The sequence below is a fragment of the Serinus canaria genome, chromosome 1A (genome assembly GCF_022539315.1).
Source record: "Serinus canaria isolate serCan28SL12 chromosome 1A, serCan2020, whole genome shotgun sequence".
Lineage (NCBI taxonomy): Eukaryota > Metazoa > Chordata > Aves > Passeriformes > Fringillidae > Serinus > Serinus canaria.
This window is the reverse complement of record NC_066314.1, coordinates 67,171,083-67,193,661: the sequence shown is the minus strand read 5'-3', so window position 1 is coordinate 67,193,661 and position 22,579 is coordinate 67,171,083. Positions and strand designations below refer to the sequence as shown.

At 42.7% G+C, this 22,579-nt stretch overlaps 1 protein-coding gene across 4 annotated transcripts in view; it reads right to left on the bottom strand.

Annotated features, from left to right (window-relative positions):
• CACNA1C (calcium voltage-gated channel subunit alpha1 C) overlaps nucleotides 1–22,579 on the bottom strand; it is a 458,270-nt gene that overhangs the window by 62,779 nt on the left and 372,912 nt on the right. For all 4 annotated transcript variants that reach the window (XM_050984223.1, XM_018919792.3, XM_050984221.1 and 1 more), the window contains 8 exons: nucleotides 19,129–19,235; nucleotides 17,619–17,706; nucleotides 16,438–16,545; nucleotides 15,402–15,454; nucleotides 15,163–15,309; nucleotides 14,100–14,301; nucleotides 13,433–13,591; nucleotides 12,124–12,234 (listed from right to left, as the gene is read on the bottom strand). In XM_050984223.1, the coding sequence (XP_050840180.1) occupies nucleotides 12,124–12,234; nucleotides 13,433–13,591; nucleotides 14,100–14,301; nucleotides 15,163–15,309; nucleotides 15,402–15,454; nucleotides 16,438–16,545; nucleotides 17,619–17,706; nucleotides 19,129–19,235 (975 nt within the window). The remainder of the gene's footprint in view (nucleotides 1–12,123; nucleotides 12,235–13,432; nucleotides 13,592–14,099; nucleotides 14,302–15,162; nucleotides 15,310–15,401; nucleotides 15,455–16,437; nucleotides 16,546–17,618; nucleotides 17,707–19,128; nucleotides 19,236–22,579) is intronic.

Sequence of the window (22,579 nt, the reverse complement as noted above, 5' to 3'; positions counted from 1 at the left end):
AATTCTGTTGTGCTAAGATAGCATTTAGCCATAACAGCAATCAGGGAAATTAGCAGAATGTTAATAGAGAAGGAATCAAGTGGAGGATGCAGCTGCTTGGAGTTCCTGACAGGCTGCAGGAAAACAGCATCTATTTGCATACTATCTATCAACTCTCATCCACTGATGGATTAATTCTGAGACAGAGTCCCTGCAGTTCACCTACCAGTCACTGTAATGAGTCACTGCTGCAGGGAATTAAACAAGGCTCCCTTCCACTCCTTCAAATCTTTCCACAGACAGGCAAAGAAAAGAGGAGCATTTCATCACTCCAGACTATTCTGGTGAGTTCTAGAGGAGCCTCATGACTCTTTGCTTATTCCATAAGAAAACAAGACCAACTTATAGCCCAAGATGGACACTCAAAAATGTTGATGTTTCCCTTTATCCTCCCTCAATTTTTTCATGCTCTCTCTCACAATGAGGGCACCTGTGAAAGCAGACAGGTGTCCCTTGAGGTCTGAGGGCCTGGTTGGGCATCCTGAACACTCTTCTTGACAGAAACAAAGAGTTGGAGGACCTGAATGGCTCTGTGATCAGGAAACAGGCCTCACATGTTTATTTCTAGGTCACTGGTAGAAAACTGAGGTGTCTCATTACTGGCTACTTGGAAGTGGACACCTTTTGATTATTGAGATCCTATAGGACCTAAAGCAAATTAAAGGTCTCACCTGTGCTTCTGGGGAATATACCTTCATCACAGGAAAAAACCCAAAAAAACCCCACTGCCTGAACCAAAGTCCCCAGGCCACTATTTGACAAAGCTATTAACATTTATGGAGGCTGGAAATACAGAACCTCTTTTTTATGCTCTACACACCTAATGATAATTGATAAGGTCTGGAGGACATGACTAGAAAAGACTGTATCATATCTGTGAATGGTGAATTTCCATTTCCAGATTTTGCAATTTAGTTCATTTCACCAGACTTGTATTTTCTAAACAGCCCTGTGAGGGCCTCCATGCCCATCTACATGGACTCATGGGATGGTTTGGGCTGGAAAGGACCTTAAATATCCACCCAGCTCCAATCCCTGCCATGGTCAGGGACACATTCTACCATCCCAGGTTGCTCAAAGCCCAATCCTGTCTGGCCTTGACCCCTTCCAGGAATGTGGCATCCACAACCTCTCTGGTCAGCCTGTGCCAGGGCCTCACCACTCTCACAGTAAAGAATTTTTTTCTGATCTAACTCAGCCCTCTCTCAGTTTGAGGCTATTCCCCCTTGTCCTGTCACTATGTGCCCTCTCCAGCCTTCTTGCAGGCCTCCTTCTTCAGGTGCTGAAGGTGCTGGCACTTGGTGGCACAGTCATCCTACACCTCCCTCTATTTCATTTACTGTAAAGTGGTTGAAATACACAGGCTCTCAGCCACAGGGGAGGCTTGAAGTGCAATTTCTGGTCCCAGGTCCTCCAAAGGCTGGGAAGGAAGCATGACAAAGGCAAGATGGAAGCATTTATTATGAAAGCATCTCTTAGACATAGCAAAGAGTCTATTTCTAAGCAATATGCTGCGAAGGCCTGAGGAAACTATACCAGTAAAGCATGCTGAAACTAGATGATTCAACTAGCTGATCCTGATGTAATTTTTGGCCTGGATTGCTCTTAAGTGCCTTTGAAGGAAGGGTGAGTAATGCCTCTGAACAATAATGACTAAGGCCTCCTTGATATAAATGCATGAAAATGGTGGCAGAATAGCTGAAAGCTCTCTTATAAATTTTACTGTCCACCTAGAAAATCAGATAAACATTCCTGACCTTCCCACAGGTATTTTGTGACACAGCAATACCCCATGAGGAGTCAGGCCCTTTTTCTCATGAGCAGTAAGCTCACAGCAGTCAGTTAACAATTACTGCCCTGCAGCCAGAAACCAGACTTGTTCTCAGCAAAGAGAAACAAAATCAGCACCAGTTTTAACCAGAAAGACTGAAAAATGAATGTGATGGGTGAACAGATCTTTTATCTCAAAGGGCATTCCATGAGAACTTTGCTGTCAAATTACATCTGGAAGAAGCTGCAAGTGCTCAAAGACTTTGGAAGGTGTAGAAGCAGCATGTCCTGATGAGGGCCAATAAATAACTCCTGAAGGCAATAAACCAACCCAGCAATATGAAACAGTCCTATGAAAAGAGCTAAAGGATGGGTTTTATTGTTTGAGATAGTCTGTCTCCTAAAACAGGACTGACATCCCAGCCCAGGCAAGAATGATTCAAAAGAAGGAAAACTCAGGCTGCAGGAACAGAAGTGTCATGTCTCTCAGAGTGAAGAGTCACTTCAAGTTGTGGGAAGATGAGACAGGGGCAAGCAGGGGGTGAAGAAGCATTCTGAATAGGGGGCTGGATTTGAGACAGCTTCCCTCTCTCTTTATGAAGCAGGGGGAGAGGCTGTGGTCTGCTCTGACCTGGCTGCTGAGGGGCAGAAAGGCACAATGTTCCAGAAACAGCACAGTGGGTATGAGCTGTAGGTTTTTACATAGTTTCTTTTTCAGTTACTCCATTTTCATAAAAGGCCTAATTTTATATGGATTAGAGTAGGTAGTAAAATAATACTTATTTTTATGTAATCCATCAATCATAACTTGCCAAAAGAGGATGATTACTCTCATTCGACTCTTGGGGAAGCAGAAACAAAGAAAACTAAAGTTTCCAAGGTCTCCAAACACCAGATGCACGAGAGAAGGGAGATCACCTCTCTTAGATGTCAGCCAGGTGACCATTTGCCAGTGGAAATATCACTTTCTGACATGACAAATGGTTCTTAACAGGTGCTGTATCTGGTACCAATCTTTCATGAAGATTCACATCTGAGAGCTTTGGACCCTTTAAAACAACCTCACAGGAAGTGACAGAGGGCTGGGATTTTTTTGTCTGTTGCTTTTCCCTGGCACTCTTCCCATTCCAGGCTGTTGCTGCTGCTGTGAGTGAGGCCCTGTTTCACCATCCCACTGGGCTTTTAACATCATGTGGATAATTTTCTGTATTAAATAATTAAGTGCAATAGCTAATACAGTGCTTCCCACACTGTTGCATTGTGCAGTCATATAATTATTTTTGATCATTTATAACGACATTAAAACCCCCAAGTGCCAGACTGAAAATACATCTGTCATAATGTTGCAGCAATATGCAAATTCTCTGGGTATGTTTGCTGTGAGGGAAAAGGTCCTCTATCACTGAAGCTCTCTCACAGCTCCTTTAACAGCCTTTTCTGCCTACTGAATTCTCCACTGATCCTTCAGAAAGCTGGAGCTTGAACAGCTCTGGCTGATCCTTGTTAGAGATTTCACACATTCTCTGTAGTAATTAGAGGATCTATTTGCAGAAAATTGCTGGCCTTGTCCTCCAGGAAGGAGAACATCCTGCATTTAAACAACAGATCTAACACAGAAGCAGCAGATCAAACAGCCTTTTTGTCCCTCACCTACTGTTTCCACCACAATATAAAAGCACAAGTTCTTTTCCTGAAGAGGGAAGTTTGTTCTGGATAATATTTTGTTGTTGGCCTCTTTCTTAGGGGCAACAACAAAGAAACCAAATAAGGTGCACTCTGCTCATGTCTTTGTGCCAGATATATTTATTTTCTGCAATAAAATGGGAAAGAGCCACTTTATACAGGATGTCAACCAGTGCTGACAAGGAAGGCTTTGATGCTTCCTGACCCAGATTCAAGTAGAGTTATGAGCTAGGATTTAGGGGGAAAGTTTCATTTCTCATCATCCATCTTGTTTCTTCTGTTACATTCACCTACCAAGTGTTTTTCACACTGCATGACTTGTTTAGGCTCAGTCACGCCTATGCCATCTCAGAATTTAAGCATATGCACAATAGAACAACTTCAGTCTGGCACTACTTTCTTCTCCTTTAAAATGTTTGGAAGGGCCAGATTTCCTCTCCCACACACACTCGGGAACTGGTGAGGAGCTCAGTGAAATCTAGAAGCCATCAGAGAGGATTCCCTGTGCTTTCACATGATAGAGAAGGCAGCTATCTGCTAGCTAACTCCTCATTTGTAGAAACTGCAGCTAAATTAACTTCATCCCTGAGCATTCTGTTGCAAATTCCTTTCTCTGTATTAACTGCAAGATTTATTATTCAAGGCTCTACTTGATGGGCCAGCAGTCTAAAGCACTAGAAGTAGTGCTCCTGTGTCTCCTCTTTTTCAAATTTCACTGCCTTGTAACAAGTTGGCAGCACTCTCTCCTGAGTAGTTTCAATTAAGAACCTGGAATAACAAATCCAGAGGGGTCTTAAATGGTCTGTGAGAGAGCCCCAGTGCTGAACTGCTGGGAGAATGCTGTGGCACAGGCTGGGCTGCAAGAGGCTCACTTTCTTCCTTAGCCTCTCTTTTCCTCCCTTTTCCTGGACATATGGGCAGCTAGAAATTCTGTCAAGCAAGCAGCTTCCAGGAGCAAGTCTACCAGCTGACTGTGCCAACCCACTGATGTGCATAAAGGACTGGGATGACCTGGTCATCCATGTCCAGAATAATTATTCCAAGTATTTCTTCCCACCAAAGTCACCTAAACATGCTGCTCTGATATATAGTAGTTTTAGTATTTCCTTTTTCAGAAAGGCTTAGAAAAGAGGCTCCTTCTTCCTTCCAGACCTATGGACATGAAAGACAATATGCTCAAGTCTCTGCATGCTGTGTACACTGTGCAAAATGCATGGGAATGCTGGCAGACAGGTAATCACAGGAGAGAGAAAGCAGAGGAGTGATTAATGAAGGGAGAAGATTTTTTTTTTCCCTTTTTCTAGTTTATTTCCAAAATCCTCAAGGCTTATTCAGCAATTCCTTGAGAGTCTCAGGCTGACTTTACACAAAATGCTGTCACTGGTATCTTTATCTGGGCATGACAAAGACCTCAGGGATTTCTGGGTGTATGGCAGCTGCTGGGCTCTCTGGAGCAGCTGAGATTAATTCCAGCTGGGCTACTGGTGGTATAGAAGATCCAGAGGAACATACAAGACATTCAGACTTTGCCACAACAAAATTTGGGGTGAAAAAGGAAAGACTTTCTGGGGTAACCTGATGATGCATTTTGAAACAGGGCTGAGTTTAATCCACAGAAGTAGGGAAACATACTGTACCCAATTTCTACTGCAGTTTATTCTGATGAGACCGTTCACAGGAAGGCTCTGTGGCTGAGGTTCTAATGAGTTTGAACATGGAGACCTGGGATGCCTGCCAGGGAACTTTAGAAGCACAAAAAGATGGTCATTAGCTTAAAAGGTATGGGTTTTAATTCAGTTTTTAATTTTCTAAAAATCCTTTCCCTTTTTCTTTCAGTCCCATTTCTGTTTTTCTTTTCCTTGCATCACTTTTTGTCCGATCACTTCTTCCTCCATTTTATGAATACTTTACTATTTCAAGGTCTTAAATTTATCTTTTTCTTTCTGCCTTAATGGATATTTTATCTTTTCCCACTCTTCCTTATCTGTATGGCTTTTCTTCCTCCAAGGGTTTTCTCTCTTTTCCTCTCAGACCTGTTGGTTCTTGTTGGTTTTGTTCTTTCCTTTTTTTCAGCTAGCAAACTGCCTTACCTGATCATTCCTAGCTCTCTCCATGCTCACTACTCCTTACCCAACATCAAGCAGAGCTCACTCTTCCTTTTGGTTAAATGATGTACATTATTCCCCACCCACAGGTTTTGACACATAATCAGATTTCTTATGCCTTTTAAAGCATTTCTTTCACCCAAAGCCAGGGTGGTGGTTGGAGGCTGACCTTCCTCTTGCAGGGGGTACATAACTCAATCATCAAATACTCCACATGTAGAGGCTGCCCCTCCAAAACAGAAAAGATGATCCTGAAGCTGAGGAAACAATTAGGTGGCTACCAAGGTTAAGGACCTGCCAAAACCAGCAAAGGAAGTGAGCCACTTGACCACCATCCCATTTGGCCACACAGCATCGTGTGGCCACAGTCCATGGAGGGAGGCAGCTGCCTGCACCACAGGCTCACATTTACACAGCTTAAACCACTAATTTATGCCACCATACTGCATCCCAGAGCATGTGATTTTTAACTAAATATGATTCCTGTTGGATGGAGCTGAAGTGTTATTCAGCTCTGAGCAAAAGACCACTCAGTTGTAACCAGTTTTCCTGATTTTTTTTTTAATCAGTGCAGAAAGTCTTTACTTCCCTTTCTCTGCATAAGCTGGAGAAATAAAACACTCTGATGAATGATGCCAGGACAGCACCCTAAGCTATACAGGTATTTCTACATGTACTAGAATGAAGAAGTACAAAAAGCATTAGATTTCCAAAATTAACCAGCATTGTTTCTATGGATATAAATTTCAGCTGTTTGTGAAAATGCTGAAGCCTCTCTCCTGACCAAGGAATAACAGATTATGGTTTTGGTGAGAAAGAAGAATGTGAGTAGTATGAAGCAGCCAGTGTGACTTTAGGAGAGACTGCTCAAAGATCTGTTTATAGTCATAAAAGCATGAGAAATGTACTGGTAAAAAGGGAACAAAAACAGATGAGTCATTTTGCAGGTTTTAGAAGAAATATCTGTACATCAAATGCATGATAAACGCTGACTGAGAGGAGCTTAAAGAGGAATAAAGAAGTGCAAATGCATCAGGGGAGAAAGAAACACTGAGGACACGTAGATCCATCAGTGCATGGAGGCTGAGAAATAACCATGGGTGGCACTTGTGACTTCCACAGCACAGAGGGTCACAGCTCTTCCTGGGATCACATGGGACTGTGTGCCTTGTGCTGAGTGTGAAGCTCGTTTGAAGCAGCCCACTGAAGTCCAAACTGCTGCACAAAAATGAGATGTAAGAATGGCAGGAATGCAGAGTAAAGTAGCAGTGATAAATGAGGGACTGAAGGAACTCTGTGAGGCAGGACAGATGGCGTTTGTTACAGGCTGCTTTACAAGTAACATCCATAAACACCCAGGCAAGAAAGGTGCTGACAGTGTCTGGTAAATGGAATAGACTTGTGAGCTGCAGTCTCTCTGATAGTCATGATTCCACAGAGGAAATCTCCAAGATTCCCTTTCCACACGCAGGCACAGATTTGACAAAATATATGATCATGTGCTTTACTTTATGCATAGCAATAGTTCCATGGATATGTCTTCCCTAGTTTGAGATGACAGGCACAGCAGGAGAAAATTCATAGCTCTTGGATTAGTGGTCCTGCCCTAGCTAATAAGGGGACAGATGAAGTGTTTCCTGAAAGAAAAAGTAGATGTGGCTCATCAGGAAAACAGCCCATTCCAGGGAGCTGGAAAGATCTGAAATTCCTGGAGGAATATCCATCCTCACATTAGCATGTACATTGACAGATGGTGAGGCTTCATATGAATAGGAATTTTAAGTCACTGTCTTTAACTTGAAAAGATAAACCCCAGGCAGGTTTTGTAGAGCAGCTGGCCCTTCCTGGACTGGTTCTGGTGGGGATTTCTTCTTTAAGAAGCTGGAACAGTGGTAGCTGTGAGCACCACAGACAGCACAGCACCTCATTCCCCTCAGTAGTTTTCTCTGGAAAAAGCCTGAAGCAGCAGCAGCAGCTTTCTCCATGCAGGAATTGGAAAATAGATCAGCAGACTGGCTGGAGAACTTATAAAATTAGAAAAACAAAGCAGCAAAAGGCCTTGGCTCAACAGCATTACTTTTAGACTGTCTCTTTGAAGTAACTAGTCTTGAATCAGTTTATGAGCATCAGCCAAAACAAGCACTGAGGTCCACTTGAGAGTTTTGCTTCAGAGCAGCACATTAATACTCTGTAAGGAGATGCAGGGCATGTAGTGGATGTTTTCTTTATCAGCAGCCCAAATCATCCCAAATTGCTCGAGCTCACTGTTAGCACACCCTCCTCACAAAACTGCAGACATGGATGAGCTGTGTCTGACACAGGGCTCAGATTAACCCTGCAAAAAAATGGGGTAAGTGACCCTCTGCACCAAAGAAGTGTCACACAAACCCACAGGGCTCTCAGAAGCCTTGTCCCAGCCTGGCATGCACTGACTGTGCCACAGCAGCAGCTCCTCCAGCTGATGTACCCCTCTTCTCTACAGCCCCCAGGAGACCAAGCAAACCAAAACACTGCTCACAGAGAATGGCCAGCAAAAAGGACAAGTTTCAAAGGGACTTGCTGACTAGAGCAACCAAGCAGTAACAGTATGTTTAGTTAGGAAAGCTCTTGTCTTCCTACTCCCTTCACATATTTTCTCTAAGTGTTAGGAGACGAGCCCTGACTTGGACTTGGCTCCTTATTCCTACAGCTGGCCTTTCAATAAGTAGAGCCTTGCTCCCACCACAAGAACCAGGGGCAGGGCTGAGTTATCCATGCTGGTTCTTTGTAGACAGGCACATGCATGAACCTGCTCCTTATCTCTGCAACTGATTGTGCTTGCTTTTTTCACCTCTACTACCAAGAGCAGCAAGTCAGGAAGACATCTCACAGAATGGAAATGAAGAAATAAAAAAGGGACACAGTAAAAAAAAACTATTCAGTCAGGCTGCCACCTTTACTGTTGTTATGCAGGTAATTCACAGTAGCACTGGTGTGCATTGTATTTAGTGGACCTTGGCAATGGTAGGTTAACAGCTGGACTTGATGATCCTGAATGATCTTGATGATTTCCCAACCCATTTCCAGCTGAATCTGTGTGTCTGTAAGCGTGGATGCCACTCCATGGGCAGCAGCAGGAACTCTGTAGATTGGGCTTCCCCTAAAGCTGTTTCACATGGGCACATCCCTGGGGTGACTTCTGTGAGAAGGTAGCACCATAGCAGCTCCCAATACCTCAGGGATCTGTCCTTGTTCCCTTTCCAGCCCTCCCTGGTGAAGGTATGAATAAACAGCAGCTGGTTCCACCTTGTGCAGATGGAGAAAGCCTCATCCCTCTGTTGCTGCTGCTGCTGCTGCAAACCCTTCATTCCAAGGTGCCTTTAGGAAGTGGCTGTGCAAGGGAGAGCTCTGTGGTGGCTGCTTCAGAGCCACAGCTCAGTTGCTGCTTGTCTTGCTGCAGTTGAAGGTTAAGCTGCTGTATCCACGACTGGGTTAAGCATCCAAAAAAGGAAGAAAACAGACTGAATGTTGCCAGCTTCAATTCTGTGCTCAGTTCTGTTCTGCAACATTCTCCTAGGGCTTGTCATCAGAACACAACACCTTCAGCTAACCAAGTTTCCTCCTTTCTTGTTGTCAGTCATAAAGCTTACAGCTCTTTTATTTTAGGGTATTCTTCTCACAGAAAAGAGTGATGTTTGGGCAAAAATTCAAAATGAGACAAAGCAGCTTAAACAAAGGCTGGTTTGTGTTTTACTGCTCAGGAAATGACAGACAAATCTTTCTGCAGCAGAGATGAGCATTTAATCTTGCCATTTCCCATCTGGGAAACACTAATAACACTCAGCATCTCATTTATTTTCTGGGGTACTTGGTTGGATAGAGGGCACAGGTAATGATGTTCTCCCAGGTGACAAAGAAATGCTTTTAGTATTTCCCAGCTGGTGTTCCTGGGGACAACTTCCATCTGCAAATGTAGTTTGGCTACAAGGTCTAGCCAAGCAGAAGATGGAGGTAAGTACTTTCTCCAAGCTGGAAACTCCCACTTCAGATCACATTCTAGGGAAGTTCATCTGCAGTACTGCTGTGCAACCTGAAGAGAAGCAGACAGTGCTCACCAGTGCTGGTCCACATCAGTCCCAGTGGTCATGTGGGAGAAGGGGTTGCCTTCTTTGGAGAGCAGGGAATGAAGGCTGCAGCCAAATCCTTGTACATAGCAATGACAAGTTACACAAGGAATTTGGTGTTTCCAAACCCGAGTCACTGAACTGGTACTTAACATAATTCAGTGTGAATATGCTGCAGGAGGAAAGTCTTTTTGCTGTGTTAGCTGTTTTCACAAGGCCAGTCCTGTTTTTCTTCCCTGTAATCCTTTGCTTCAATTTTTAAAAAGTTGGGGTTTCTTTCATTAAGGTATTTAATTAAAACAGAGGTATGAGTTAGTACCATCTTTGGCATACAGGCCAGACCAGGATTTGAAACATTTGTTGTTAGTGCTGGCTATTTTTTCACTGAGGTTGTTGCCTGAGTCCTAGCTTGAAAGACTTCATTAAGACTCTATTATTCTTGTGATAAACTCTCCCTTTTACTATAGTTTAGCAGCTGGGGATTTGGTTTGGGGATTACAGAATCATGGAAAATTGGGCGGAGGGGGGCCCTGTGGTCTATTCCATTTGCCTGTCTCAAGACAGATCATTGATTCCTAAACTCTCTTGATTTAAAGATTGCCCCAACTTAATTCTAAATCCTCAAACTATAAAGATTCCACAATTACTTTAGGAAATCTGTTTCAATGTTTTGCCATCCACAGATACTTACTTACCCTCAGCTGATTTTTTTTTTAGTATTTCTTTGTGCAGGAAAACTTGAAAAGGAGATTGAACAGAGGAAAGTAAACCACAGGAAGTTGAAAGGACTTCCACTATCATCAATGCCATTTCCTTACTGTTGGAAGCAACCATGTCAGGTAAAGCCTGCCTTGTATATGTACAGAATTCAGTATTTGACCTGGCTGAAATTCTCTCCTAAATGTTTTGAACCAAATTCTGCTGAGATTCTCATCTTCTTGAAATTTAAGACTCTCCTGTGAAGCAGAACTGCAAAATCAGAAGAACATTATAAAGCCTGTGAGATGCACTTCTGGGTACATGGTGTGCAGATAAAACTTTTATGAATGACAGAAAATTTGCTCACTAATAGACAGGGTGAAGTCTCAAAAATCAAAGGTAGATCTCTGCTGAAAATTAAAATCTCTGCTGAAACAGATAATGATGCTTCTAAATTTCTCAAGACAGTGTTTGGGATCTCACAAAAAAAATCCAAAACTCAGTCTTCAACAGGACTGCCAAGATGCTCCTAAATTTCAAGAGAACTACATCCAAGATAGGATAGTGACATTGGGCTTGGGTGAAAAATAAAACTGTGACTATTACAAGAAGAAGTCCTAGAAAGTGTGGAAGAAAGAGAGAAGCTGGGTGGGAATAAAGTCACCATGGCGTTGAAAAGAAAAAAATAAGGCCAAATTCAGTAGAAATGGAGAGCAAAGTTTCTGAAGTGAGGATGAGGAAGATGTTAGATTACACCTGGGAGGAGCTAAGTTCACTCATCCCCTAACTTTAGCATGAAGGACAAGCATGACTGCCAGACATAAATATTCTCATTTTCACCAATTCATAACTGATGCTTCAGAGAGCATCTTGACCATCTCCACAATGTTTCAAAGCATCCTTCAAGATACAACCCCATGTTTCAAGGTACCACTGAAGATATGAAATTACATGAGGGACCTATATTTAGGTATCTGGATTCAACTTTTTGTGACACATCACTGAATTTAAACCCCTCCAGAAGAAAGTCTTGGGTAATTCTGTGAGGTCAGGATCTTTGCCCTTGTCCTGCAGCAGCTGTGAGAACTTAACTAGAAGAGCTTGGAGGTTCTAATCATACCCCACAGTGCAGCTAAACTAGCATAATATCATGGCCCAATGCACAGGACAATACTTTCAGACAGGATCTGCTGGGGTACTGAATAATATCAATGAAGTCTTAAATTCAAAACCAGAGCAATCCAAACCATCACCAAGATGTAGCCCTCCCAGAAGAAACATTTTTTTCCAAAGCTCATAACTCAAAATGAGTCATGCTTGATTAACTTCACTTGGGTCAGGAGACTAATCATGAGATGCTATTTTTAAATTATATATGGAAAGTCAGAGAGAGAGCATTAGAATAACATTCAGAAGGGAAGACATGTTACAGCCTTAGCAGAGTGTCACTGTGATAACTTAATGAAAACCAGGAACCAGCTCTATTAGTAGGTGTAGCCTTTTTTCACTTTTTTTAGTTTTTTTTTTTTTTTTAAAGTGTGTCTACTCTCCAGCAAAAATGTTATTAAATATAAGTGAGACTCCAATCCAGAGAGCAACTGTCCAGCTCAGTTCTTGGTGGGGTAATAGATGAGAAAGTTTCACCTCCTCCTTCTCCTCACAGCTGCCCCGCACACATGCACACACACACAGAGGCCAGGGAAATCTACTCCTCCTGCACCTACCTTGGGTTTGAAGGCAATTAATTTCAGGACCATCTCCACAGTGAAGAGCCCAGTGAAGAGCATGTTGAGGATGTTCATGGCTTCCTTGAACATGCAGCTCTGACCATAGTGCTGAAAAAGAGCATCCCAGCAGGAGTGTGAGGATAGGATGTGCCAGCAGTCAGGAATACACAGGACCCCTCCCAGTCTCCCTTCATGCCAAGGTTCTCTAAGGAAGACCCCAGCATGTTTCATTTTTTCAATTAGGAATTCCCATTTCCCTTCATACAGAAGCATTCATAATGCCTCTATCCATTTTTGTCACCTGGCTCTTGATCTCCTCTTTTTAGAAGAATCTTTTTGAGGAGTGGCTACCAAAATCATACTTATCATTTCAATTCAGGGCTCATTATAAATTTGCACAATGTTGCAATACAATCTTCAATTGTGTTTTTTCTCAGCCTTCCCTCACACTTGGATTATTTTTTTGTTTGATTGTGACTGCACAGAGAACAGGGGTTTCACTGAGCTGTCCTCATAATGATAACAAACCACTCCCCAAGTAATTACACTAAATTCAGGATTCTACAAAGTACATGATCAGCTCAAATAAAATCTTTCCCATATGCATTATCTTGCATTTGTCAACTCTGAATTAAATTTGCAATCATGCTGCCCATTTACTTAACTTTATTAAGATCTTATGAAGTTACTCTCCATCTTCTATTGATTAATTCAAGCAGTATTTTCTGCAAGTGTTGCCACCTCACTTTTCATACCCCTGTTTCCAGATCATGATACTTGAACTCATTGCACTGCCTTATTCTAAGGTCACTTTCCAGTTCATGTTACAAGACCCCATTTGTAGTTGCTTAACTTTAATAAACTTCAAGCAGTTGGGATGGATTTTCATGACTTGTATTGGCACAGGGTGATTTATTCGAAGCAGTTTCAGATAAAACAATTCAGCTGCAGCTGAATGAAAGGCTGAGAAAAATACAGTGTTGAGACATTTTCAACATTTTTCTTGAAAGGCTCTAGTACTTGCAGGACTCTGTTTAGAAAGGAGAAATTTGTTTATTTTTAAGAAGTTAAAACAGAATTGTTGTAAGTGTCAGATATAAGCAGGAAGAGGGAGAGTTAGATTCCATATTTCAACTACATGTCATCAGAAGTGAACAGGGTACAAGGGGTTTTTTTTATGTGCTTGTCCCTCTCCCTCAACACATGGTGTGAAGGTGAAAGTAGATCTCAACCTCAGCCATTTGTGCATTTTCCCCAACAAAGTCTACAACTTCATCACCTAGAGGTTTTCTGCTTGCTCACTTACTTGCATGGCCAGGCAGATGGTGTTCAGCAGGATCAGAACGAACATCAGGTATTCAAAATAGGTGGAGTTGACCACATACCAAACTTTGTACTGGTACTGGTTTTTAGGGATGTATCTCCGCAGGGGCCGGGCTTTCAGGGCATACTCTACACACTGGCGCTGTGGGAGAGGCAGGGGACATTTAAAACTCAAACCCAAAATATCAGGGTGGTCAGCTACCTTCAAATGTAATTAAAAATACAATATGTTTCAAGTTTTTTTTCTGAAATGAAAAAGCTTAGTAGAAGAATTTCTGTTAGGTCACAATGTGAATGTGCACATTCTACCTGTTAAAGAGTTCTTCTACATGCAATTACTTTGGCCATTTACTTTGGCCAGACACTGCTGTTGTGTTCATCTAATCTCAGTGAAACAAATGGTACAGCAAACATTTTTAAGTAATTGTCCCTTGAGCAAATCTTAGAGCAAGATATTTTTTCTACCTGGCTCCTAAAAGATGTCAGCAAAGCCAGCTTACAGTTCTATCTTATTGGCAAGCTAAATGTTTTCCTCTCTGTGTGCATCTGCTGCCAAGCTTAACATTTTCCTCTCTGTATGCATTTATCTATTAAAAGCTTATTCTCAATGCATTTTCTACCTTTGTTGACAGCAGGTTGTTGTAAATTACCTGGTTTTTGTCCAGCTCACAGTTCTTGTACTCTTGTTCTCCTTGTTCCTGAAATGTGACGATGACGAAACCAACGAAGATGTTCATCATGAAGAAAGCAATGATGATGATGTAGATAATAAAGAAGATGGAGATCTCAACCCTGTGATTATAGATGGGTCCCACATCCTCCATGTGGGAATCAATGGACCTATACAGCAACCTGAAAGCAAACAGGAGCCAAATGCAGAGAAAATCTGCAGCTGCCTTGAGGCCTTATAGGTGATGTTATAAAGTTTAACTCTGTGATTTTCTTCCACTTGTATTGAAATTAATTTGCTCAGAGATGTGCAGACTTGCACTGATCTGAGTGCAAAGTTTGCAAAGGAGACCTGGCTCTTACTAATTCTACATTTGAACCTGTTCAAGGGTGAAATGTCTTCATAGCTGAACAAAATCCTGCTCTTCAGTTAACAAAAGACAGGAGAGTCCCAACAGAGTTATTGGGAACTGAGTTCTGTGAGAAAAGGGGATCCCAGGAGTCAACAGTTCTTAATACTACTGTTGGCATCACCTGGTGACGCAGGTCAGGGTCAGCCCCCTGCATGTCCAGTCACTCCCTGAGTGACTCTGTGGGAGTCCCCAGCTCAGGTGGCACAGACAGCAGGGTCTGGACAAACACCCCATGTGTGCTAGTACTGCAGAGGAAGTGTTTCACACTGCCCTGCTGGCTCCACAGGGAGACTGAAACCTGGCAATGCTGGAAAGGACCTGATATGCATTTTGCATTCATTTATACACATAATAATGGTAACAAGTACTGGTATCACTGCTACTAATGAAAATCATCTTTTAAGAACTAGAGAAAGTGCTTTACACTGTTTACAAGTATAGTAACAGAAATCCCTGCAGGCCCTGAGGAATTTACAAAGTACATAATACTGCACTGCTACTATTGCTATATTTAAAGCTCTGGACTTCTTTAAATACTTAGAAAGGGAAAGACTGTGCTCTGCCTTTGAATTTTCTCTTTTGAAATGAATGAGGGCATTGCTTGTGTTGCACTGGTCCCAGAAACACTCACTCTGGCCAGCCCTCAAAGGTGGAGACAGTGAAGAGGGCCATCATGGCAGTCAGGACGTTGTCGAAGTCAAACTTGCTGTTCTCCCAGCTGCGGGGCTGTATCATGGGCTGGCTGACCTCCCCATCCTTGTAGGTGATGAAGTACCCTCTGTGGGGGGAGAGGGCAGACACAACATGGCACACCTGCACTGCCAGGCACTGCCAGCGGCCGGGGCAGGGATTGGAAAAGCTCAGACCCACCTGCACTCTGCTTCTGTCTGCTTGGAGCTGTCAGTGCAGCTGTACAGCTTGCCCTAGGAAAGCAAGAAAGAGGAATGAAGCTTCTGCTTGTAGAGTACTTTAATGTCTGTCACCATCATATTTTGTGGAAAAATCCCTTTGCCAGGATTTCTTCTCCTGGGAAGCTGAGAAGCCTCAGAGAAAAATGAAAACAATAATTATCTGATTCACTTCTCCTGTGTTTTGTTGCTTTGGAATGTGGTTTGGACATTGTTTACCAACTGGCCATTGTTTGATTGGTTTCATGTGATATGTTTTAACTTAATGACCAATCACAGTCAGGCTGTGTTTTGACTCTGGAAGTCATAAATTTTGATTATCATTCTTTGTAGCCTTCTGGTTGTATCCTTTCTGTGTAGTGTAGGGTAGGGTAGTGTAGGGTAGAGTAGAGAAGAAATAGAATAGAATAGAATAGAATAGAATAGAATAGAATAGAATAGAATAGAATAGAATAGAATAGAATAGAATAGAATAGAATAGAATAGAATAGAAGCAAAGCCTTCTAAGAACATGGAGAGAGATTCTCAATTCCTCCTCTGTCCGGGGCACCTCACAAATACCACAAATGTGTATGTCCTCAACATTTGTCAGGAGGGTGGTGAAAGGCAAGAAGATAAAAGCAGACATAAAGAAGGGAATGAACAACCCCCCATGGTCCCCTTCCTCTGCATGATGGGAGGTAGAGAACCTGCAGGGACCAATCTTTTTGGGCAGCCCCCTTCACCTTCCCACTGCCATATCATACCAATGTAAAGCTGTTTAGGGAAGAACAACATTACTGATCATTTCTTCTGATCACAGATGATGGGGCAAGAGTTCTGCATATGCCTGGCTCAGGCAGCAGAAGCCCAGGTAACACTGTCAGTGCCCCAAATGTCTTGCCTGTTACACACAACAGACCCCATTTTCCCTTCCTCAGGCTTTTTATGCTGTTTTTCTCCCCATCCTTGAACACAGCCCAATGTAGTGGATGAAGGAATGGGTCCAATGGTTATACCTTAAACAGCTGAACTCCAATGCAGGCAAACATGAACTGCAGCAAAGTGGTGACAATCACAATGTTCCCAATGGTTCGGATGGCGACAAACACGCACTGCACCACGTGCTGCAAATGGGAGAGAGGAACAAAAGTCACTTGTGGGATTGTTCTCAAATGTTCTGGCTGAAGGAGAAGCCCAAGAATAAAAATAAAAATAATAAGAAAAAAATATTTAAGCAGTATCCATTACCCAAGTAATGTCTCAGGAAAGGGCACAATTTATTTCATTCCTTGCTGTATTTTCAGAAGCACACAGAAAGGGGTAAGAAAATACCAAAACTCAGCTCTCTGAAATTTCCTGCATAAATGGGCACCCACCAGCACACAGGAGGACGTTTATCTAATACAGAAAGGTTCTGCTTAGGGTTGTTGGCCCATCTGTAACCCTTGAAAACCACATCATTTCACCTCTGGGCTGATGGGGCCATTCAGCTGAAAAGCAGCTTGTCAGAAAAGGAGCTGGCAATCCTGGTGGACACAAAGTTGAATATGAGCCTTCACTACAAAGATGGCAAATGCTCTCCTGGGCTGCATTAGGCAAGATTTTAACAAGTTGAAGGAGGTGATTCCTCCCCTTTACTCAGTACTGGTGAGTCTATGCCTGTTGTACTGGGTCTAGCTGTGGCTCCTCAGCACAAGAGAACTGTGGACGTACTGGAGGAAGTCCAGTCCAGCAAAGAGCCACAAAGATGATTTAAGGGATTGGAGCATCTCTTCCACAAGAAGAGGCTGAGAGAGCTGGGTCTGTTCATCTGAGAGGAGGCTCAGGGGAATCTGCTCAATGTATATTAATGGCTGAAGGGAGGATGCAGAGGAGCCAGAGCCAGGCTCTTTTCACTGGTTCCCACTGACAGGACAAGGGGCACAAATTGAAACAGGGTAGGTTTATCTGAACATTGAGAAGCACTTCTACTGTCAGGGTGACTGAGCATTAGAACAGGTCATCCAGAGAGGTTGTGGAGTTTCTCTCCTTGGAGGTACTCTAAAGCCTGGGCAACCTGCTCTCAGTGGCCTGGCTTGAGCAGGACCCTTCCAACCTCAACCATACTGTGATTCTGCTGAAACATTACTTGAACCACTGCAAAAGCCTGAAAAAAACTGAATTTACAGTTCATAGAATGCACTGGGACTTTTCTAACCTTTAGTCCTTTGGCTCTGTTGATGGCCCTCAGTGGCCTGAGGACCCGCAGAACACGAAGGATCTTCACCACGTTGATGGCACTGGACCTGGAGGAAAGTATTGCAAGGTTTGAGAGATACAGCAACATGGGGAGTGTGCAGCAAGGACAGACCTTTGAAATTCTGCACAGCCTGAGACTGCATAAGGTGTTTATTCAACTCTGCCATGGTACTTCAGGGGTAAGGAAACCAGTTTCTGATGTTTTCTTCAGAGGTCTGGTTTCTTGTTCTGATTTCATCATCTCTGCTGTATTAATGGAGGGGGAATGGAACATGGACAAGGTGTATTTTTAGAGAAGGGCAAACAGATTCTGTAGATATCTATAATATAGAAATTGTGCCAAGATGTAGTCATTACCAAGGCATTTTCAGATAAGGCTCAGAGAAGCACTCCACTGAAATATTTGTAGAAGAGTGAAAAGTCCAGGACACTCTAGCATTAAAGGTAGACTATCCACCTGCAGTTTGATCCTACAGTGTGTCTGACCCCTGAACCCACAAATCATTTAAGTGTGTACATAAATTTAAGGATGTGAAAGCTCCAACTGAATTGACCAGGATGACTTATGTGCTCACTTTTAAGTACTGAACACAACTACTGCAGCAGAACTCTCTGAGCCTTCCAAGACTAAACCCTGACTGAGAATCTTCCTCGTGCTCAATGACATCATGTTCTCCTACTGATTTTGGGAACAGTTTTAATGTTAACACACCAAGAGTCTGACTTAGGTCTGTAAGAAAGAAAGGTCAAAACAAGAACTGTGCTATTCTTAAGACTGCGACTGAAAGTCCAATGGACCCTACAAATTGTCCTACTTGACTTAGTGTGCAACTTATGTGAGCTGCTAACCTATGATGGTAACAACTGGGAGCTTGTTTCTTACCAGATATGAAACTAAAAGGGGAACTTCCTACCCAACACATAGTCAAGTAAATCTATATACTGCTAAGTAAATTAACAGCTGAACTAAAGGAAAAGAGCATGACAGAACAGCCACTACCACTCTGAAGAGTCTTACAAAACTCTTCAAGTGCTTGATGGCCTTCCATTGACTAAGACTCACAGCATCTTAGGAAGTAGGAAAACATTATCAACCTTTTTCCAGAGGTTATGAAAAGTCTAGGAGGCAACTGTAAGTCACTGAACTGTCCTGAACTGATTCAGTGAAACAAAAGCCTTGGAACAAAGCTAAGTGTCACGATTCCAAATACACCCATTTTTTGTTCTCATTTGCTCTTTTTGAAAGATTCCCACCTCCACGTCACCAGAGTAGCATTTGCCAGTTACTACCTCTTCTCCTGAGGATGAATTTTAATGGCCTTGAACCATCTGAGAAAAACACCTCATGAATACCCCAACAGGCTCATGAGAAAAATCTTACCCAGATAAAACAACGAACCTGAGCCATCTCTCCCAGCCCAGCCCTACAATCCCCCCCAAAACCAGCCAGCTGGAAATAGCTCACTCACTGGATCCCAAAGGAGATGAGAGAAACGCTGACCACCAGCAGGTCCAAGATGTTGAAATAGTTCCTGCAGAAGGAGCCCTTGTGGAGGAAAGCCCCGTAGGCAGTCATCTGCAGGGAGCACACGGAGACACAAACACACTTTGCCATCAGCAGCTGCTCAGGAGCCAAACCCACCTGGCTATGCTCAGAGTGGATAACTGGGGAGGGGGCAGTATTTCTATTGTTGGCAGACAATTTACCCCCAGACCCCAAAGGAAAGAAAAGAGAGTGAAAAAGACAGCAAGATAACTGTGAAAGGCCTAACTAAAGAAAGCAAGGAAAAGATGCACCTCAAGTGCACTGGGTACATGACATTTAGAATTAGCAAAGCAGCAGAATGACTGTTTGCAAAAACTACTCTTTGCAATCATATGCTTTTCCCTTTTTCTTCAGTGACAAAGGATACTTGTGTTATATAAAGGCCTCTCTAGCAAAATTGAATAGAAAATACAAAATAAAATGGGCTCTTCTGTAATACTTTTCAGTACTTAGACCAGCTGCAGTGGACAGTTGACTGCTCTTCCCTTCATGAAAGAAGAACAGAATCCCTCAGGGACAAGATACTTTAGAGCTGAACTGAAACAACAGGAGGAATTCCTTCTCTCTTCAGCTGGTCCTTCTGTTCAGCTCAATCTCACATCCCTTTTCCTATTAATTTTTACTCTAGATGTAGTTGTGTTTTCCCTTTAGTTTTCCTTGCAAAGCCCAGGCTGTATTCCTTTGAAAAGGGTAGTTTCTTTGTGGAGGTAATCATTATCAACATCACTGGGCAGAGGGAGGGAAAATACATATTTTGCAAGGGAGGCTCTGCCCTGCCTGGGTGTGATGGGGTATTGAAAGCCTGCTGGCTTTGAGGAGGATGTCACAGCTCCAGAGCTGGATTGAGTGACAGAGTTCTCTTACTGACTAATGAGCCTGGCACAGTTAAAGAGGGTGAGCTGTTGGGGTAGTTGTACCACCTACCTTAGATTTGGTGAGTGATCTAATGTAGCTGCTTTGAAGAAACCCCATCCCCACAAGTGCTAATGTTCCTTCATGAGGAATTCTCATTCCCATCCAGGAATAAAGGCTTCTAAGTTTGGTCCTCTGAATCTCATCTAAGTTAGGTGTCTAAAGTAACCCGAGGTAGACACCATGAGACTGAGCTGTAGCCAGACTTGCAGCTGAGAAGTGTGAACTGGAAAGTCAAACTGGAGTTTTCTGACTCCCACCAGTAGCTCAGGATGGCATATTGGCTGGAAATTTCCAGCCTGTGACAACTTTATTCAGAGCAAGGTGGAAGGGCACATGGCATATTGGATTATTTTCTTCACCAAACATCCATGACATCAGGGAACTGACTATCAATCAGACAGAAATTAGAGGGGGAGGAAGTATAAACTCTGGTCTTGGCTTAGAATTTATACTTGTAGACACATTCAGTTGGGGAAGGGAGGAGGGGTTCTTGCCATAACAAAGGTGGTAAAGATGCCCTTTACTGGTTAGATTTTGTATGGCAATCTTGAAAGAAAGACACCATTGAAATCAGGAGGGGAAGCTCTGCTGAGTTTAAGTTCAGTACAAACTGTGGTCCTCTCAAGCCTATTGAAGGATTTTGTCATCTCAGAAGAGACTCTCAGGGAGTGTATAATCTGTATCTGCCTCTCACCTGGGGCATAAAACAAGTGACAGCCTTTTAGGATGCCAGATAAAAATCCTTGGCAGTCACCTTGCCAACATCCACCACAATGCAGGTGTTTTATAAGCAACATGGGGGCAGATGAAGTTTGTTCCTCTACAGCCTTGAACATCCCATGGCCATTCATTCTTTTGTTTTCACCTCCTACATTAACTTTGCTATTTTGCAAAACAATGTGCTCAGTAAAGGCAGCAGAGAAACATGCACTGAGAAACCAAGCTCCTAGTGACTTAAACTTATGGTCCTTGCTCTATTCTCCCACTTGGACTTAGAGAATATCCAGGGATGTTGTCATAAATCACTGAAGTTGACAGGAGGACCTTGGGAAGGCCCAGGCTGGGTTAAGTTCTGCTTCCACTGAAGTCATTAGGAGTGTTACCCCTTCCTTTAGAGAAGCAGAATTAGTAATTGTGAGTCCAAACAGGTAACCTTGAACTATCATGTAATTTTTAAACATATGGATATTTTCCTTTTTGTGACAGGCCTTTTGGATCTGCCATGTGATCTGTGCACATTCAGATTTATTGTGTAAATACAGATGCAAACAGCACACAGGCAGAATGTGTACATCTCCCTGGAGAACATTATGGCTTTGGTAATTCCAAGTCATATCAAAAAAAGCACGTTTCTCCATAAAAATATGCAGGGGCCACCCTGCTTGCCAGCCTTCCATATAGATACTGTTATTAGGGTCTTGAGCTGAAAATTTGAGCAACTCTAAGGCACTGCCTGCCAGCACTTAGAACTAGCTTGCTGAGAAAAAAAAAAACAACAGCTGCCAAGTGAACCTAGCATTTAGAAAGCCAGAACTTTGCTCAATTACTGTTATTTAAATTATTAGCCTACCAATTTGAGAAAATTAGAGTTAAGAACAAGGCAGCCTATTTTTATTTTCTTCCAAGCTAAACCATTCTCCTGTACATTCCCCTTGGTATAGAGAACATTCCTGGGAAATGGGAAACTGGGTTTTGATGCAGCAATTTTCATTGGCAGCTCCTGTCCTTTGTGTCTCAGGGATTTGTACTCTTGGTTCTCTCTCTACACCTAAAAAGTGAGGTTTTGCACTGTGCTCCCTGCCTCCTACTTTGCTGTGCTCACAGAAGTCATCAGCCAACCTTTGGGCTGGTTTCTGCAGAATAGAGACCTTCTTTTTGGGTGTAGCCTGTGTAAGAGGTGTGTGCATTCAGAGTTTCTTGCAGAGCAGAAAAATCCTGTTTTAGAAAGACTGGTCAGGGTGGAGGGAGAAATTTGTCAGGGGATGGCCTTTTTTTTGGTCCTCTCTTACATTTCCCAACATTGCATCCTTTCACTGCAATTCTCCTAAAAAGCATTATTTTGCTATAGGCCCTCAATTACCAGTCTGAATAGCAAAATTTCCCAGGAGACTTTTAAAGCAACTACAGAAACTTCAAATGAAAAGAAAAAAAGAAAAACAACCCTTTGTGTAGAGATAATAACGGGGTTAAAAAAAAAAGGAGAGTGAAAGAAAGAAAGAGAAAGAAAGAGAAAGAAAAGAAGAAAACAAGTGTATTTCTCAGATTGGTTACCTTAAGAATAATTTCTAATGTAAAGATACTAGTGAAGACATAGTCTGCATTGCCTAGGATCTGAAAAATAAGCACAGTTGGGTTAGTGGTACTGAGCGTGACCCAGGAACAAACAGGCGTGTGTGTTAGCAACAGAGACTGGCAGAAAACCAGAAAGCTTGGCAACAAGTAATGGTAGAGAAGATGGG